The sequence below is a fragment of the Drosophila mauritiana genome, chromosome 2R (assembly GCF_004382145.1).
Source record: "Drosophila mauritiana strain mau12 chromosome 2R, ASM438214v1, whole genome shotgun sequence".
NCBI lineage: Eukaryota > Metazoa > Arthropoda > Insecta > Diptera > Drosophilidae > Drosophila > Drosophila mauritiana.
The window spans coordinates 14369637-14389019 of NC_046668.1; the positions used below are offsets into that span (position 1 = coordinate 14369637).

General features: G+C 48.6%; 6 protein-coding genes across 8 annotated transcripts; 2 read left to right on the forward strand and 4 right to left on the reverse strand.

Moving 5' to 3' along the window:
* Positions 1-946: 946 nt before the first annotated feature.
* Positions 947-2568, reverse strand: LOC117137738 (palmitoyltransferase ZDHHC3). Its single transcript, XM_033299321.1, has 4 exons — positions 2149-2568; positions 1720-1941; positions 1439-1651; positions 947-1366 (listed from the first exon to the last, which is right to left on the reverse strand). The coding sequence occupies exons 1-4, from the start codon at positions 2434-2436 to the stop codon at positions 1208-1210; spliced, it is 882 nt and encodes a 293-aa protein (XP_033155212.1). The 5' UTR covers positions 2437-2568; the 3' UTR covers positions 947-1207.
* Positions 2569-2649: 81 nt separating this feature from the next.
* On the reverse strand, positions 2650-3672 carry LOC117137740 (peroxisomal membrane protein 11B). Its single transcript, XM_033299323.1, has 2 exons — positions 3389-3672; positions 2650-3335 (listed from the first exon to the last, which is right to left on the reverse strand). Exons 1-2 carry the CDS (start codon positions 3564-3566, stop codon positions 2782-2784), a joined length of 732 nt encoding a protein of 243 aa, XP_033155214.1. The 5' UTR covers positions 3567-3672; the 3' UTR covers positions 2650-2781.
* A 217-nt stretch (positions 3673-3889) lies between these two features.
* On the forward strand, positions 3890-5003 carry LOC117137742 (transmembrane protein 208). The gene is made up of 4 exons (XM_033299325.1): positions 3890-4001; positions 4067-4222; positions 4282-4418; positions 4476-5003. Exons 1-4 carry the CDS (start codon positions 3996-3998, stop codon positions 4699-4701), a joined length of 525 nt encoding a protein of 174 aa, XP_033155216.1. The 5' UTR covers positions 3890-3995; the 3' UTR covers positions 4702-5003.
* An 88-nt stretch (positions 5004-5091) lies between these two features.
* On the reverse strand, positions 5092-12586 carry LOC117137732 (ATP-citrate synthase). Of its 3 annotated transcripts, none has more exons than XM_033299310.1 (9): positions 12480-12586; positions 11117-11282; positions 9351-9536; positions 8561-9287; positions 8179-8502; positions 7448-7595; positions 6153-7386; positions 5756-6096; positions 5092-5684 (listed from the first exon to the last, which is right to left on the reverse strand). In XM_033299310.1, exons 2-9 carry the CDS (start codon positions 11273-11275, stop codon positions 5516-5518), a joined length of 3288 nt encoding a protein of 1095 aa, XP_033155201.1. In that variant the 5' UTR covers positions 11276-11282; positions 12480-12586; the 3' UTR covers positions 5092-5515. The 3 variants fall into 3 exon arrangements, with proteins under 3 accessions (XP_033155201.1, XP_033155199.1, XP_033155200.1); XM_033299308.1 differs by having other exon boundaries at positions 7448-7646; XM_033299309.1 differs by lacking the exon at positions 12480-12586 and adding an exon at positions 11386-11552 and having other exon boundaries at positions 7448-7646.
* Positions 12587-13057: 471 nt separating this feature from the next.
* Positions 13058-18270, forward strand: LOC117137731 (transmembrane protein 131 homolog). Its single transcript, XM_033299307.1, has 3 exons — positions 13058-13835; positions 13891-17608; positions 17667-18270. The coding sequence occupies exons 1-3, from the start codon at positions 13269-13271 to the stop codon at positions 18107-18109; spliced, it is 4728 nt and encodes a 1575-aa protein (XP_033155198.1). The 5' UTR covers positions 13058-13268; the 3' UTR covers positions 18110-18270.
* Positions 18254-19109, reverse strand: LOC117137743 (ubiquitin-fold modifier-conjugating enzyme 1). Its single transcript, XM_033299326.1, has 3 exons — positions 18821-19109; positions 18450-18749; positions 18254-18388 (listed from the first exon to the last, which is right to left on the reverse strand). Exons 1-3 carry the CDS (start codon positions 18941-18943, stop codon positions 18317-18319), a joined length of 495 nt encoding a protein of 164 aa, XP_033155217.1. The 5' UTR covers positions 18944-19109; the 3' UTR covers positions 18254-18316.
* Positions 19110-19383: the final 274 nt, after the last annotated feature.

Genomic DNA, 19383 nt, shown 5'->3' on the forward strand with positions numbered 1-19383 from the left:
CGGAGACGGAGCCCGTGCCTGGCCATAAAAATACATGGCCCCACAAATAGCCATTAAGTACTCGGTTCGGAACCGGGAACCGGGAGCAAGAAAAAAAAGGAGATTCTCTCACTTTCCCGGCGCCGGGGCACCAAGAACTGGGCACTTGGACGGATGATGCTTACCCGCGGCATTGGCTGCTGGCGATCTCTCCATGCTCGGGTCTCAGGTCTCACTATATAATTAGCCGATTAGCCGAAACCGGGCCACTTTGGCATGGGACTGGCAGGACTTGCTGTGTAGGATTAGGGCGCAGTATTGTCGGATCGGTATTTTCGAGGCGGCATTAGCCGAAAGCGATTTATTTTTTTTTATTTTTATTATTTATATTTAGAACAAACGCCGCACACAAACGACGGTACAAATTTGAATTTTTCCGTTTCCGATTCACTGAAATGAAATTTTCCGCTGGTAATTACGCGTATTCGTCGGGCACAATGGATCGGAAAATGTGTAATTAGGATATATTCACATATTCAGCCCGTGGCATTATTTCAAACTGCTTCTGATGGTGCAGCGCATATACACGTATTCCTCTTCCAATTCCAATTTGAAATCCACCAGACACTCGCACACACACACTCACACTTTGGGAACACAGTGATGTTCTATCTTTCTATATATAAACAATATGTACAACACAGCATCGGCGTTCGGTTCGAATGGCGCACACCACGTCCAGCAGACACCTCCTGGATCTCCGATCGTTTTTCTCAGACTGAACCGAACTGAACTGAGCAGACAGATCAGCACCGGCAGCAGCAGCAGTAGCCTCGCCTGTCCATGTCGTATAATTTTGGCTGCCCCGAGAAAGAGCAAGCTCTCCTGAGGATGATCAGAGATGCGGCGCATGTCTTCTGGCACGGCGACTCTCATTTGATAATAAATACAAAATGTACACAAGGCATTTAGTAGGGCTGTCAGGTAAGTACACATCTTCACCCGGCCACGGAAATGGATATTTAATTCCTTCGCTTAGGCCTAAACACACACAAACATATGTACGATTTGTAGTAAATATATAGTTGACAATTGATCGAAAAATAGCAATTGCAAAATACAAAATTGCACTCAGAGGCGCAACAAGTAGCAACAACTTGTTGCCTTGTACGTTTGTTAGTTGGTTAGTATTGTTCGATTAAGCTAATCCGCATTCCAATCGCATCCCTCAGACCGAATAGAAGTGCGAGTTGAATCTTGTGCGGCACGAGGGCTCCGTGAATGGTGAAAACCAGGCCAACGAGAAGCGTCCGAACACCGACTGGATGCTCTTGAGGCGCGATTTCTTCGCCCAGCGAGCCTCCTCCTTCTTCAGCTGTTCGATGCCCTGTTGGAGAGAGGAATGCGAGTATGTTATCCGTACAATCCCGTGCAGAGAGAGAGCAAGCAAAGCACCCACCGTCTGATCGTTTAGGATAGCCGTCAGCTGAGTGGCCAGCATGATGATGGTGAATATGCCGAACATAAGGCCCTCGAAGGTGAGAAAGAGCAGCAGGAATATAGTAGCCGGCGGAGAGTACGGCGAGCAGGTGCGCCAGTCGTTTTTCACGCACTCCGCGAACTGGGTGAGAACCAGGAAGAGCGTGTGCACGGAGATCGAAGCGATATAGAACTGCAAGTCGACAGCCAAAGAAGAGGCATTAACTGGGCGATTGAAAGAGGTAAAAGAGATGTACTTACGGTGAAGAGCACAAAGTACTTTTGATTGTTCTCGCCCACGCAATTATTCACCCACGGACAGTGGTGATCCATTTTGCGGATGCAGCGCTGGCAGACGGAACAGTGATGAGCCCGCTCCGGTTTGATGCTGCAGCACTTGGGGCACTTGTAGAACATCTGACCCTCACGGTAGCCCATCTGCTCGATCATCTCCTTGGTGGCATTTCCGCGCGGTACAGCGCCCTATAATTAATGGAGCACATGTTAATTTAGATATAATAATTTATAAATAAATATATAAATCTTATACTTTTTATACATATAGGTATGTATTTGTACACATATATACCGAAAATAATGTTCAAAGCTCATGCTCATTAGGCACTTTTGCCACCTACAAACATAGATAAGGTAATATGAAGTACATGGCCAGACTGGCCAGCAACTCACCGGATCCGAGAGCATTGTGCGTATGTGCGAGGCGAAGGCCAGGAAGGCGAGTGCCTGGAATATGATCATGTTGATGGTGCTGAAGACGGTATAGTTGCTAGGCAGGAGGATCAGCCGCATGACCACGAATTCGGCGAACAGGATAAGCAGCCAGGTCATGATCACGCACACAATGCCGCAGATGTCCTTGACGCACCAGGCCTTGTTTCCGCAACATCGGTTGTGCTGGTCAACGCCACCGAATCCTCCGCTACCGCCGGGCGACAGCGCGGAGTACGAGTAGTTCATGGTGTCCGGATGCAGCCCACGCTCAGGTGACGCATCGGTCTCGTCAATTCCGTGATAACGCCACCGGACTGCGGACCATTAGCCAAAAGGCGTTTGATAAACAGCAAAAAAAACACTACTCTAGCAATATGCCATTCGCGTCCGCGGAGATGGCGTCAGCTGTTTGCCATTCGCCCAGGGGCGCTGACATTGTGAGGATAAGAAAGGTGGCGGTTTAATAAAATCGTTCGTTTATCATTCAGCTTAATCCGAGCACAAATACAAATACAAATACAATACATACAACACTTAAAATAGATACAAGGAAATACGGGCCCTTATCTACAAGGTTTCCAATATCAGGTGTTATGCAGGCGTTAGCTTGGCCCTCGGTTCCAGCAGAGCCCAGAGTCCGGCCAGCGATGAAATTGCCCCCAGGAGTCCTATTGTCCGGGGCGTGAGACTTGTGTAACCCAGAGCGGTCAGCGGAATGAAGAAGTCGCACACATTCTTCACCGTGTCCACAACAATATCTTTGTGTCCCTGCATTAGCACGTAGGACTGTAGGGCAAGGCGTTTAAAGTCCTCCGGCGAGTTGATGCTCGTGGGGATGCGGCAGCGTGAGATGCCGCCCTTGCAACCGGATCGATGCAGGTCCAGTACTCTCAGGATCTCGTAGAAGTCCCGGCACAGGTTCATGATGATCGAGAAGAGCCAGTACTTATTGGCGATGTTGGACCAGCGCTTGGCGTTCACCGCCGTCAGTCCCGTCCTGGCCAGCCAGAGGAAGTGGTCGGCGAAGAGGAACAGCGATTGGGACAGCTTGCTCAAGGTGAGCGTCACACGGATGTTAAGATCCGGATGGTGAATGGTCTTCAGAGCGCCGTAGAATACATCAACGCACTTGCCAAAGCGGAGTACTAAGTTGAAATGCGATTAGCTACGTGCTCGTGGGGTGCATTAGAATACCTACATTTTCGGAATGTGCTCAGGATGTATTCAATCGTCTTGAAGTTGTCCACAAGCGCGGGACTGGAATTGGCGGACTCCAGCGAGTCCCACATTGCACGCGAGGCATACTGAATGAGTCGGGCGATCTTGTCCCGTCCGCCAGCCTGATTGTTCAACTGCACCAGTTGATCCATATTCATGTTGTGACCGCACAGCTCGTTGGGCAGCTAAAATGCAAAATTAAGCCAAATCCAAAATCCAAAGGTCGATTGTTTGGCTGAGGGCCCAGCAGCTGTTTTGCCGTTTCGCTGTGAATGGCAAGTTATATTTTTAATAAGCCAGCATCATGGGCGTAGATTGAATATATTGTGGCTGAAACAATTAATAATAAATAATGTAAGAGCAAAGTAAAATAATTAAATTGCTTAAGCACCTTTTCATTACAGTATTAAAGGCAATAATTACCCTTAATACCACATTCTCTCTACGGCCATGCTTATCATAAGTGATGCGCACGTTTCACAACACTGTCGTTTCAACACCTTTTTGTTCAGTTGAAGACGTCGCCACGTAAATAGTGGTCCGATTTTAGATTTTGAAATAGCTGACACACAACTTGCAATCCCACCATGGCTGTAAGTGTAACTAGCACAGGGATAACGCTCTCGAGGATTACATAAAACCGCTTTCCAACTTCCAGCCCCAACAAAAGGGTAAACAAGGCACGAAGGGCGCCAAGCAAATCGTGGAGGAAAACAAGACTACACTGACTTTCTACCGAAACATGGCCATTGGATGCGCTGCACCCGCTCTGCTCCTCAGTTTCCTGGTCTTTGAAGTCACCAAAACCTCAGTGGTAAGCCGCTGAAAACCCTCCTCAATGAACTCAATCATCAGCTTCTCGTTCTTTATTAGTTTATGCACATTCTGTCGTTGCTGATCCTGGGGAGCTCCTACCAGTTTATGGCGTTCATGTCACAGGCCAAATACTCTGAGAGCGGTGCTCTCTTAGACTCCGGCAACGACTTAAATATGGAAGGCGGCATCGCGGAGTAAGTGCACCCTCTGAAGCTTTGAAGCACTCCACTTACACATGATTCTCCCTGCAGAAACGTCAAGGATTTGATCATCCTTACTTCCGGCACCCTGCTGCTGGCCCTCATCTCAAACTACTTTTGGTTGGTGCTGCTTTTGGCGCCCGTCCGAGCTGGATGGATGCTCTGGGGCTCCATCATCCAGCCGTGGCTGTCGCAGCGCAACGCCCAGGACGATAATCCCCAGGTGGACGAGAAAAAGCAAAAAAAGTTGGATCGCAGAATGCGTCGCATGAGATAGAAGCCACTTTCCGAGGTGGTCTGGTGGTTAAGGGGTTCCTGGTTTTAATGAGATTCTACGCTTAGTTGTGTGTGCGTTTCCAATTTGTTAATTGTTCAGCAAATTAAACTGCTCGAGACAAAAGACAATTCATTGTTTTAGTTAGTCAAAGCATTTGTGCGATTTAATTGCGGTGAATTTTAAAAGACGCAAACTTTGCGAGGGAAATTGCATTTCCTCAAGGCTGCCTCCCTTTTTTTGTGCATTGTAAATATTCGTGTAATTGTTTATAAATAAATGTGCTTCAGTGCAGCAGGAACTAGTGCAGTGTCCGTTTCTCTTCGAGATGCTGGCAAAGGAAGCGTGGGATTTAAAGAACATATAGTAAAGGAAGGGTGACGAAAATAAAAATAAGCTTTTGCAACAATTTATTCTCTTGTTGTCTAGACAATTGTGAGCATCCAAACTAAAGTATAAAAGTATCAAATAATGTTATGCCGGGGGTACTGGTGTGTTGCGCGGCTCGGAGCACTAGATTTCACTAGGTCTAGATTCCAAAACCCCAAAGGGCTCCGGACACGCAGCGCTTACAAAAACAACGGGGGTAATGATGGTAACTTAAGAACTTTAAATGCAGGTTAAGTGAGAGGGAAAGGGATCTGGGGAGAGTCACATGAGCGGATAGACCGCAATGGATCCTTCCAGCCAGTGGAGCGGGTGACCTCTTTGCCTAACATCATACATCTGTGCTTAACTACAACAACTTCCGAATAATATATATGCTTGTATATACGTAAATATATATATAACATCATCGCGGCTCCATCTGCACGCCTTAGTTGTACTGCTCGGGAATGACGTATGAGATGTCGTCCCACGGATGACGGTAAAGGCCCTGTTTGAGACGTTTCTGGTCCATGTAGTGGCCAATAAATCCTATGCTGCGACCCAGAACGAACAACGAGTTGATTGCGCCGACATTAATGTATTCCTGTGCTTCCTCACTGAAAGTGCAAGTAAGTTTGGAGTTAGTTAGTTGCTGTTTTTAAGTTCAATACACGCGCCGTTCGCTCACCTGGTAAATGAGCCGCTGTTACGCAGCATGTCCACGAATGCAGTGGCTATCACACCGTCCACATTGAGGATAAGATTCGGTTTCTTGTTGGTGGTAATCTTCTCCACCTCCAAGGCGTATTTGAGAAGTGGACACGCAGGGAAGTTCTCCAGCACGAATTCCTTAATGATCTTCACGCGCACATCAGGGTTATTAATGGACTTTACACGGTGGCCAATACCCAGGATAAGCTTGCCCTCTTTGCGCATCTTGTTTACGAACTCCATTGGGTGCAGGTTGGTGTCGTATGCCTCAGAGAACTGTCGAGCCGATCCGTCCAAAGCGCCTCCAAATCGATCCCCCTAATGGTTAAAGCAGAGTTTTACTTGCAAATGGAAATGTGGATGAATTAACTTACGATGGTCAGGAGACCACTAACGACTGAGGACACTAGGTCCTTTCCAGCACGGGCGCACACAATGGTGTTGTGAGCCCCAGAAACTGCGGGACCGTGATCCGCAGTGACCATCAGGCACATCTCGAAGAACTTGCACACGTAGGAAGGCAGGCAGCGCTGGAACCATAGCAGTGAAATGACGCCGCCAATGCCGACGTCCTTGCTAAGGACTTCGCTGATCGGCATTCCTGCGTAGATCAGCTCCTGGCCACGCTCGTCGCAGATCGACGTCATGAATGACGCGGGCTTGCGAATAAGACCCAGCTCGCGGGCCCACGAGTAATCCATGGGCACAGTTGGTGGTGGCACCTCCTCCTTCGGCACTACTCGACCAGTCTTTACCAGCTCGCCGTACACGTGGTGGATGAGTTCCCCCAGCGTGTCGAACGAATCTGGAACGTAGGCGCCGGCATCTCGCAGGCCCTTGTTCTTGGCTGTTGCCGTCTCCCGATCGGAGTTCGCGCAGGATCCGGCATGTCCAAACTGGACTTCCGAAGTAAACATGCTGGCGCAGGTACCAATGCACCAGGCCACCAGAGGCTTGGTAATACGTCCGTCCTTCAGAGCGGCACAAACGTCGTACTCCTCGGTTCCACCAACCTCTCCCAGAAGGACGATCAGCTTGGTCTCCGGATCGGCTTGATACCGCAGAATGTGATCCATAAAGGTGGAGCCTGGGTACCTATCTCCTCCAATGGCAATTCCCTCAATTACGCCGTCGGTGGCCTTTGAGATAATATTGTTCAGCTCATTGGACATTCCTCCAGAGCGCGAAACATACGCAACACTGCCTGGACGGTAGAGTTTCGAATGCAGGATGTTGTCCAGCATACCGCCGGTGTTGCCAATCTTAAAGCAACCGGGCTTAACGCCACCCACGGTTGCGGGACCAATGATTGCCACTCCCTTCTTATCCGCCTCAATAATAAGCTTGCGAGTCATGTTTTCAGGAATGCCCTCAGCGATGATGGCCACCGTCCGGATCTGGGGGAACTCGAGCACCTCTAGTGTCGATTCGTATGCACTGCGCATGGAAGCAAAGTTGACCATAACGTCGACCTCCTTGTGCTTATGAATGGCGTCCGACATTTTCTTGTAGACGGGAATCAGAATTTCCTTGTGACCCCAGTAGTACTTCTGCTTATGATCGCCGGTGAAAGGATATACCATTGCCACCACAGAAGGCTCATCGCGTCTGAGAAAAAAGCAATTATAAATATATGGGACTTGTTATTTATAGCGAGAATTTGACCAACCTGCAGATAAAGTCAAAGTCGAGCATCGACTGCACCGCCCGCTGCTGCATGCCCCACACAATCGCCTTGGTGGTGTTGGAGAAGAACTTTCGGTTCAGACTCGATCCGTTGCGCTGAGCACCGGAAATGGCCGCGCTGTCGGCCTCATCTGCTGAGATAGGTGGTAGTTTAATCGGTTTAGCTGCGGTCGGGCTCAGAGCTATCCCAAATGGAACGAGTCGAAAAACGAGTCGAGATCGATGTCGGGAATCGATTGGATGATGATGGAGGAGCAGAGAGCGAGATCAGGACGTGTAGAAGTTTGACAAACCAGTACGATACACAAACACACACATTACACGAACACGGGGTTATGAAGGATCAGACCGTGCAGAATCGGATCAGATCAAGTGCAGATCGGTTGGCCAAACGAGCATTTCAAATTTGTTTTATATTTGGTTTTGTTAATAATTTGGTGGAGGTTATGTGGATATTTTTATAATTTTTTGGTGAGTGTGGCGACAAATTTCGTTGTCGTTGTAGTCGAGGGCGAGCAATGCAAACATACAAAGTACAAAGAGAGAAAAGAGAGAGAGATCAGATAAGTGAGGTCGATCGATGCATTGCAATTCCTAGCGGGATACAAAAAGTTCATTGAATTACAGCTAAAATGTACTAGTGAAATCCCAGGTTAGCCGCACACAAACTTATACATCACCCAACTACTTCACAATTCATTCCGCTCTACTTACCGGAACCGGAGCCCAACGCCTCAGAGGCATCGCTGGCCGCCTTGAGATCGGCCTGCGCCTGCTGTCCACCGGGCAGCAGGAAGTTTGCCGTCGAGAACTCAACGCTTGCCGTTTGAGGAATGGGTCGCTTGCCCAGAGCCATTCCGCAAATAGCGGTCATGTGGGTCTCGGGTCCGAAAACGTGCAGTGGGATGCCCAGGGTGCTGCCAAAGTCGCGCATCTTTCGAAGACCCTCCTGATAGTTGGGTCCAGCGCGTCGCACAAAGATCGATACATTGTGTTCGACTAGCTTCGGCTGGAATTCGCGCAGGGCGGTGATGATGCCTGCACAGAGCATTACATTTAGATTGATCGCTGATAAGATACGGTATCAATCTCTCACCTTGGAAGGTCGCAGCCACATTGGTAAAGTTCGCAATGCCACCTCCGGTAATCAGCACTTTGCCATCGGGATGCTTTGGCGAGGAGGTCATCAGGTTGAGAATCGTCTTTGCGTACTCGTACGTCTGCTGCTCCGATGGAGCTCCACTGTATTCGCCATAATTGGCCAGCTCGGAGGCTCCACCCAAATCGCAGATGGTGTCCGAGTAAATGACACTGGCGCCACCGCCCGCCACCATCGTCCAGATGCGACCATTACGATTAAGGATCGTCAGCTTCAGCGAAGCTCCGCTCTTGGCGTCCAGGTCGGCGATGTAGGCCTCCTCGGGATATGCATCTCGACCAAACGGAGGGGGATAGTCAATCTCGCCCCATTTGGGACGGCAGATGAAATCAGCTGTTGAATCCAATTTTGCCGCCAAATCCAAGATGTACAAATTGTCGGCTGTCACCACCAGAGGGTTAATCTCCAGATATGTGAAGTACAGGTCTACATAGGTCGTGTACAAGGCGCTGACAAACTTGGCAATGCGCTCCTTGGTGCCTGCGTCCTTGACCTCCTTCAACAGCTTGCCCTTCACGTCGGCTAACGACAGAGAGGAGTTCACAGGTACGTCCAACTTCACGGCCTTAGCATCCACATCGCCAATATCCACGCCACCCTGGTGGTAAAACAGAATGGTGTCTGCGGCGCGGTGCGAGTAGATGCACACGTACATCTCCTCAGCCTATTGGATGAGATATAATTGTGTTAAGTATATATACACAATATATACCATTTAAGAACTCACATCCGTGTGGGGCACAAAAGGCTCGATGATAAAGTTCCTAAGCTTTCCCACGGCATTTCCGATCTTCTGGTCCTTGTTGAGGCGCTCGCCAATCCACTGCTTCACCTGCTCGAAATTCTTCTTGACGCCAATTAGTCCCAGCTTTCCACGGCGCTTGATAAGTTGATCGGGCTTGCACACCAGCGGCTGCAACAAAGGAAAGGATGGTGATAATTAAATGTATGCTAAATATAAATGAAATAAGCGACAAATCGTTGAACTGGTGCCTTCTGATCTCGACGCGTCAGTAAAAAAAGCCGGTTCCAACGATCAGCATCTGTCGAAAAGATCAGCCGATAACATCAGGGGTCGTTCCCGCGTCATTGGCAATGACAATGTCAATGCCAGTGCTCGTACCCTTACCCGAACTTGTACTTGTGCCCACACAAAAACACATCTCATATGCTTATTAGAAGATCGTACGAGTGTAAATTGAGCAAACAGTCCGACTACGAAATATCATCCGAGACGTCCGTCAGGCGATTCACTTTGTCGTGTAATTAAAGCCGAAAGAACTCCCATTATTGCTCACTGAATTTTGGCTCTATCATAATTGCATATAAAATTACGAGTAAAAAAGTGAAATCCAGGCAACTATTCTGCATTAACTTATATATAGGGAGTTATATTGTGTGTTATTGTTGGGTTATCCCTCTTCAGTGGGGTAAACATCTTTATCCGTAACGCAATAAAAGTATTATGCACTTCAAACGAAAAAGGTGACAACAAGACAATATGTCTATTAAACCATAAATTATAGATCAGAAATGAAGTATTAATAAATAAGAAAGTTAATACTTTCTATCTACATGGCGTAAATAAAAACACCTTCCTGATAATGAGAGTTTCACAATCCTACCTTTACATTACTAAGTCTTAGTATAGGGACGCTCCCTCTAAAGTCAACAAACAACTTATAGATAAGTGTTAACTGATCGCATTTCAATGGAATATATTATTTGGCGAAAATTGTTTGAAAGATAGTAGAGTAGTTCCCTGAATCCCCCACTCGACTCAACCACACTCAAATCTGAATTGAAATTATTCTTTAGAAATTCAGGCGGCGCAACAATGCTAGGTAAGGCCAATAAATTGGGACGCTCCAAAATCAACAAATAACTTGATGATAAGATTTCGAACATATGGATTTCAATGATAAAAGTTTTCTAAAAAAAACACGGAACAATTTTGCTTCCCCGTATTGCCCACTCAACCTGAATAAGTGCTCAAGATAAGTACATGGCTACAGCCAAACTTTCCACTATCGATCGGAAGGTCAATCAGAGATAGCTGCGTGATCGAGAATCCCAATCTCCACGCACGCTTATCGTGTTCGCAAATGAGGTGAGCCTGATCCGCCGGCGGATAACCAAACGGGCCAAGACCACGCCATGCCACGCGACCTACGACTGGGGCCCCGGCAATCTGATAAAAACCAGAGTGCGCCATGGGGTGAGCTGTCCGTTTGCGCCCGCGTCCGTCCGTCTGCTCTGCAGATTCCAGCGAACAACTCGCGCGACCGACTGGCGCCCAATTCGCTCTTATCAGGAGCCGCGCTTAGTCATTCGGCATCGGCGTGGTGGTTGAAGCGTCCACCACGAGGTCAAGTTCAATGACAATCCCGCCGAGCGTTTGTTGTCGCTGGCCCAATTGTTGTTCCTACATATCGGCTGATTCGCAATCGTCGAGTTCCGCGAGTTCCGCGGCTATTTTTAACTGGCACTCACCGTGGTCAGCAGCCAGGGATGGTCAACGGCGAGCTTGGACCAATCTGTCGTGGAGTTTACTGTGGCAAAACGGCAAGTGGCCGCGCCGGCGCCATGGGTGTTGAGATGGCGGTTCAGGATGTCCTTGCCGGAGGCCTCGGTGATTGCTTTCGCCGACATGATGAAGCTACAAAATATTTATAAAAGAACATAAGAAACAAATTAATTAAGATTTAATATAGCCTTCTTTCAAAGACAAATAAAGGAGGGTCTCGTGTGTTCGCGCGTACCGTTTGACTTTGCCTGTACTTTCAAACTTTGATTTATTTACTTAGAATTGATTAGAGCGCGACTGTGTGCAGGTGCAATAGGTTTCGAGTACGTTTCAAAGTGTGCGTGCTGGGCGGCTTCAGCTTTGGGTAGCTACAGGCTGGGCAGCTAGCTAATCAACCTGCACGTCGTCGGGTCTGGGAGTAAACTGAAATCGAATGCGCGACAGCACCAGCCATGAAAATGAGCCAGCAACAGGCGTATTCTGATTTCGATTTCGTAGCGCTGCCTCGGCTTTCAAGCTTCGCGACTCCGACGGCTTCGGGTCTTTAGAATTTTCGGCTTATGTGTTGATAGTATGTGTACATGGCTCTCGCGCAACCAGATGGTTGTTTCCCAGAGATTAGCTCTGCAACGGGATCTGGCCCTGGACCATTACCGCTGCGTTGGCTGGGGGAAGCACCTTGTGCAGAACCGGTTATCAACATATCATTGCAGCTTGGACATCAAGCCTAGTTAGTCAAGTCAGTGGGTCACTTTGGCTGAGGGCCGAACTTTCTCCCAAAAATACATAAAGAGCCAATGGCTAAGCAAATCGGAAATGCCAGGGAATCTAATTCGATAAAGAGCGCACTTTAAAGGGGGCTGATGACTTTGCAAGTACACACGATCTAATTTACATCTGGAAACGAAGTTCACGCCTTGCCGATGCGTATGCAAATTGGCTGCCCTGCTGGTGAAACTAAAAAACTAAATGCGAAACCGAAACCGAGCCCAAACTAAAATGTTGTAAGCGGTGAAAGTGGGCAAAATCAATAGGGCTGTTGCATCACCGTTCGTGGGTCAAATAGCTGTTAATCTTCGCCTTCACTAATTATTGCAAAATGCTTGCTGATTTTCGCATTAATATTTCTGCAATATTCAGCGAATATGTGATTTTAGTGTGTGAGTGTGTGTGTTTGTGAGCGAGTGCAAGTGTGTGTAAGTGCGTGGAGCAAGCCGAACGATCTGTGCGAAATTTCATTTGGTCATGTTTTCCGTTGTACTCGTCACTTTTCAATGAAATTGTGGGTGTATATACGCGGGTATATTGACGGGCGACGGAGGCACTCACTTTAGTTAAATCAGCTTCACGACCTGCGATTAATTTTAACACGTAAACTAAACTGCAACTTTCTTTTGGTTGTCGTTTCTTTAGCTAGCGATGGCCAAGTTTCGATAGCTCTTTCACTGTTTTCCCTCGAATACATGGCGATACATTTTGTTATTCATTTTATTTCCAGCATACTTTTTGGCGCGTTTTAAAATACTGCGCAACAGTATGTCATATTATGTACAGTAGTAAAGGATGCGGGAGGCTCTAAATAATAGGCTCCCAATATTAATAACTTTTATGGTACACAAATTGAATATATCTCGTTTCTGATATATATATATATCATTATTTTAATAATCTGCTAAAAAACGATGTTTCATTTAATATCATGCCATTAAATAAAACTACTAGCAAGACAACTGAAATCAAATAAACATGGGCAGATCATGTCGAAACTATCACGCGATTCCATTAATAAAAATTAAAAAAGAAATCAAACAATTTATGTAGCCACCTGATGCGCCTTAAAAAAGGATTCTCTGCATTAATGGTATATTTTTAAAATGATCATATGATTAGTATTTCGGAGTGCCGGATGGTATGTTTTATCTATTCCACGGCGGTCACACCGAATAGCGATAATAATTTTTGGCCAGCGATATTGGATAATATAAATAAAGCGCAGCACCAAGGAAACTCCAATTTAGATTAGCAGCTGGACAGAAAGTCGGTTACAAGGAGCAGCGCCATCGCCGCCAACACGAACACACACACACACAGCTTCCCAGGATCAAGGGAACGCACGCCATGCCCACACAAGTCCAGATGAGGCCGCTTTTGCGAATATTCGCAGAACCCATCCTGCTCATCCTAATCTGCCTTCTCACTTTGGGCGCCAAAGGTGAAAAGGTCCTGCAGGAGACTTTCCTTGGGTTGCAGGAGGCACCAATCCACGATTTGGGGGACCTTCGGCTTGTGCCGTCCCGTCTAGACTTTGGAACGTGGTCCGTCGGCCAGGCGCGTTCTCAGACGGTGACACTGTTCAATCAGCACTCCAATCGAACGCTCCAGCTGAACGCGGTGGCCGGACCAAGTCCGGCGTTCTACAGCAGCTTCCTGGGCACGAGAGAGGTGCCGCCGCAAGGCAATACCACTTTCAACGTGGTGTTCCTACCGCGGCAACTGGGCGCCATTGCCGCCGACCTTCTCATTCACACCTCCTTCGGCCAGGCCGAGTTGGCGGTACAGGGCGAGGGCAGTGAGTGCCCGTACCGCCTAAAGCCATTGGTGGGCATCAAAGCGCCCATGAATGCGACACTCACGCCAGAGATTCACATGTACAACCCGCACGAGCGGCCGCTGCAGATACTTGAGGTAGGGTTTAATCAACAACATCTTTAGTTATAATACTCATAACCATGTCTTTTAGATATACAGCAGCGGCGGCGAGTTTCAATTAGAGTTGCCCAGCGGTGGCTCGGAGGGCCCACAAAATCTGTGGGAGATTCCGCCACACACTTTAAAGCCGGTCATTAGGATATCTTTTCACGGCCGCACAGCTGGCAATCACAGCGCCTACATACGCATCAAGATCGCAGAACAGGAACTGGATCTCGGCCAGGAAAACGTCCTGGTTATTCCTGTCGAATTTGAGATCCTGCCACGGCATTCTGCGTACGCCCGCAATCCACTGGCAGACTTTGGCCGTGTGGCCACTTTAAATGCTCCGGATGCATTACAGTTCAAGCTGGACGTTCGGGACGACGAGAACCGCCAACTCTTCGGCAGTTACCTTCGTCACATACCGGGTCTTTCGTTTGACGCAAACAACACAAGTATAGTGTTGAATGCCAGCCTATTCGAAAGCGACGAAACCATCAACGATCTGCTGGTGATCAACAGTAACCAGTCCAGTTCCAGTCCTGGTGCGGATCAGCCGTTTACAGTGCTGGTGCGAGCAGAAATCTTCCATGGAGGGCTCTCCTTCGACAGGAATGCCACCAGATTTGTGACCACTTCGCCAGAAGGCGGCGAGGGTGAACCGCTGGAAAGAAAACGCTCGCTGGTGGTGCGGAACAAATTCGCAATGCCCCTCATTCTGTTTAACGTAAGTCTCACAGAGCCCATTGATGAATCCATTTTGGAAGTAGCCCTCGTGGGCGATCCAAGGATACTACTTCAGCCGGGCGAATCTGTTGAGCTCCTGCGCCTAAACCTGCTAAACGACCAGGTGGCGTTTAAATCCTTTCTGAGGATTGAGACGAACGTCACGGTCTTTAAACTTCCATTGGTATCATGCAGTGGACGTTTACACGTTTCCACGCAGCCAATTGTGCTTAACTTTCGCCAGGAAACGCTGGAGAAAGCGGCATATAACCTGGAGCTAGATCTGGGAACTGTGCCATTCGCTGAGATGTCGCGCGACGGATTCGTGATCCTGAGGAACGACAATCCAGTGCCCGTTAGAATAACGAATTGGTTCTTCAAGCATCCAAAAACTGTCTACTCGCAAAGCACCTTCCTGGGTTGCCGCGCCACGGCCATCGGACATCCGGTAAGAGTCGAGAACGAGACTATGGGATGGCATTTATGCAGAGAGATTCGTGCCGGTGAGAGCGCCGTATTTAAAGTGGCCATTCAGACGTACGAAGCGGATGCAACGTTTGGAACCCTTAAGGTCTGGACGCCATACGAAGTGATTCGCGTACGCGTTAAGTTCGAAGCCTCTGTGGGCCACTTAGAGATTGAGCAGGAGCAGCTCAGCTTTAAGAACTGCTTTCCTGGCAAAATGTGCACTGCCGTGCTGAGCATCCGGTCAAGCTTCACACACCCGGTGCACGTGAAGGGTATATCATTTGCACTTCCGGTGGGACTGCGCTTTAAGGACTTTAATGCGAAGGGCACTACTATTGCTCCGCAAACGCTGACCAAGGTTGGACGCATTTACTTTGACCCTGCGTCCGTGTGTCGAAATAATTGCTATATACGAGAGTCCACCAATGATCTAGCCATCTTCCCCAGCGTCCCAGGTGGAGGGAATGGCAATGGTGGCGTTATCAACAATAATCTCCTCTATGACGGAGTGGAGTTGAGACAACGCACGGAACTCTTTAGGCAGTTGCGACGCCAATTGTCATCTATGTCCCTCACGCTGCACAGCGAAGAGCTACCGCCGTTGGAGTTGGACTTTTCCATAACGATTGAGTGGCCGAAACTGGTGCAGTTTCAGCCTATTCCGCCCACTCCGGCTATTGAGGTTGGCCAGGTGCAGCGCCAGTGGATAACGCTGACGAATCCTTCGCAGAGTCCGCTCCTGCTCGATTACTTTCTATCGGATCCGGCTTTTGCACGACGTACCCAGCTATCGTTACCCCACGAAGTCATTGACGTGAGCTCAACAAGTTGCTATCTGACAGATAGAGCGGTTTTTTCCCTGCCTGAAGCCGGGGATCCCATTCTGTTGCCTGGAGGCGCCAGCTTAACCATCCCCATCACTTTCAGTGCCCAGCTGCCGGAGAAGTACTGTACCCTGCTGCATGTGAGAAGCAATCTTACGCTGTATGAGGCTGTGTGGCTACAGGCTCGTGCCGTGCAGTCGCAGTTCCGTTTTGGAAATCGGCGCCCGGGAGCCGCCTCGCCGTTGCTCTTTGAGATGGCCACCGATCAATTTCAGGGCTGTCAGTCTGGCAATGAAGCAGTGGTAGTAACTCGAAGTTTTACGGCCCGCAACTCGGGTGTCATCCCAATAAGGATCGAGGGCTTCCTCATTGGCTCGCTGCCGTGTGAGGATTTCGGCTTTAAGGTGATGGATTGCGCGGGATTCGATCTGGGCGAGAATGAAACTAGAAAAGTGGAGATAGCGTTTAGCGCAGACTTTACTACCTCGAGGGTAAAACGATCCCTTACGCTGATAACGAACCTTACCTACGATATAAGCTATATGCTTCTAGCACAAATGCCAGCGGAAAGTGTGGAACTATGTGCCTCGCTTTTGGTTCGACCTGGATGGGAATCCTCCCTAAAAAACGCCGCTCTTATAGTGCTACTGGCCAGCTTTGGACTGGTCTTGGTGGCGGCTGTCTTTGATGCAAAAGCCATAATGGTTCAACAGAATGCCTACGATGCGGCTAGAAACAAGGGTCCTTTGCAGCCTACGTTTAATTTACGGAATATAGTAAAACTGCAGGCGGAGGAGGCAGCAGCTAAAGCAGAGACTGTGCAGCAACAGCAGAAGGTCAAAAATGGCCAACTGAAGGAGCTGCGAAAGCGAACAGTAGTGAATTCCACGAATTCAAAGTCAAAGTCGAAGTCTTCATGGTCACCATGGAGCATGGACATGAATGCGCTAAGCAAGCATCTACAAAAAGCCAAACCAAAGACAGTGGTAAGCACTCCAGTTACCCCTCCTGCTGCTAGTGCTCCTGCTGCTGCTCCTGTCCCCTTGCCAGAGGCAAAGCCCGTTAAGAAATCTTCGACGCCATCGCCTCAAGGTGTTCCAATATCAGTTCAGGTTCGGCCCCAGAAGAAAGTAAAACCCACACCTGCAGTGGTCCTTGGGACAACCAAATCCAAGCCGGAAGCATCGACCCCCGTTGTGGAGCAGCAAGAAAAGTCGTTGGCCAAATCGAGTCCACCACAGCAGGAGAATATATCGCCCAAGCCCAACAAGCAACCAGAACCGCGTGTGCTTAAGGAACAGAACGGATCGGCCAAGAAAATGGGAAAAACACCAGGCAGAGAACGGGAAAGAGAACGCCGCTCGAAGGATCAAAAGTTGACCAACGGCACGGGGGCTGGAGTGGGATTCAGAAAGCCAGAGCGAAAACAGCGCCAGAAGTTGAATTTTGGGCAGACCACCAATAGCGCGTCGCCGCCAGAGTCGCCAGATGCGCTTAAATGCATCAGCAATCCTTGGGAGACGAGCAGTCGCGTCTCCTTCCGGGATGTGCTTCGGACTCCTCAAATGGCGCCCACGGATAATGGTTTCGATTGGAACCATGCGACGTCTTCGAGTGATCTCGGACCGATCGGAGACAACCGCAAGAACGCCACGCCGCCGATGGTGACATCGCTGTGGGAGCCACTTTCAGCTACGGCCAGTAATTCGCTTTTCGCCAACACCGAGGTGGATTTCATAACACCAGATGGTAAGTCGCTATAAAGATTATAAGCTCACAACTCCCTAATGTATTTCTACTCGAACAGCTATCTACGAACAAAGGGAGCGGGAAAAGCCGCAGTGGGAACAGCGGAGCGACTTGGTCATGCGACAGCAACTACTTCTTCAGCAGCCCCAGAAACTGGAGTTTCAGCAAAGGCAGCAGGAGAAGATTTCGCTGCTGGCGAATATGGATCCGAGCAACTGGGCCACAAACTGGTCACCACTAGGATACTCCAACTGGCCCAACGCCACAGCCGGCATCGGTGTCATGCGTCCTCCTCCAGGCCTGGAGCAGAGCGCACGTCAGACGCACAACCTTGCACAACAACCGGTCTCAGCGGGACCGACATCTGGAACTGGAGCTGCACTACCCGGCGAAAGCCTACCCACGCAGTACGATCCTTTTACCTCGCCAAGCTCAATCTGGTCGGATACGTGGCGTCAGTCATCACAGCGCAACAACCATAACCATAACCACATGAACTAAGGGAATGACGAGGAGCAAGCTCACTGATCAAACCGAATCAACCAAATGAAATTCTTACCACTTAGACACCTAGGATACGCGACGATGGAGGAACGCTGAATGATCTTTTCCAATTTGACTTTTGACTAATAAACGCAAAGATAATTGACTTTCGTATCAAACTTTGTTCATTGTTTTGTTGTCTGTAATTTTATCTAGTTGAGTTAGCTACTTTTCCTTGTACGTAATGATTCCCTTCTCGATGAGATCCGGAATCTCCACGGCCAGCCAGGGAGCAAGCTGTAACAAAGGATTAATGAAGAAGATCCAACGAAGGCGGTGGTATATTTAGAGTACTTACACCCAGAGCCATAGCGTGGGCGATTCCAAACTTGGGAACATTGCGTGCCCACAGTGGCTTAAAGTGATCCGTCAGACAGATCTTGCCTCCGCGGTACATCTTCGCTGTCTTGCCGTCAAGTTCCGGTAGGGCAATTTCGGGCGCAGTGGTTGGGTACGTCACTGGAATGTCGAACTCCACCTCGAACTCGTACTTTAACAGGTTGTGCATGTACCAACACTTTCCGAACCACTTGGTGCCCTCCTTGTTGGATTCCAGTCGGAACCAGTCGCTGCCGGACTGTTTGTTGTTCTCCACATTCTGCAAACAAATAAACATTACTATTTCCATGGACCCCAACTTCATCGCAATCTGTATATGGATGTATGTACCTTAATTAGTGCTTGGTACTCCTCCTTGAGCCGCTGCACCCACACATCCTTTTCGCGCGGACCAGCGCGAATCTGCAGCAGGGGAATGTTGCTCAACGTTTTTCGGGTGCTATCGTCAACCATCTCGTCCGGAAAATGGCCAAAAGTAAGGAAAATGCGGAACGAAAACAAAAGCCTTCGCTTGACACGTTCACGATTATGTGTGCGAGAGAGACAAGTGAAACAGCTGAGCGAGGTGGGTGCAGACAGTGGCGCAGAAAGTGCCGTTTCTTGAGTGTTCGGATTGTGTGGGTAAAACAACTGTTGAGTTGCCTATCGATAGTTTGGCGCCTAACTTAGTTTTCGAAATGAAGTCTCGCGACATAACATTATGTAATTTCGACCAACACCTGCAGTACGTTACTAAAATAGTAAATAGAAGATTTTGTTAACATGTAACAGGCACAGGGCTCTCGGCTCTTTCTCTCTCGACACAATCATTTAATGAAGCCACTGTCAGTACCATTTATTCTCGAAATAAATTCATCTTGAGGTCCTTTAGTTGGGCAGCTGATGGGCTTAAG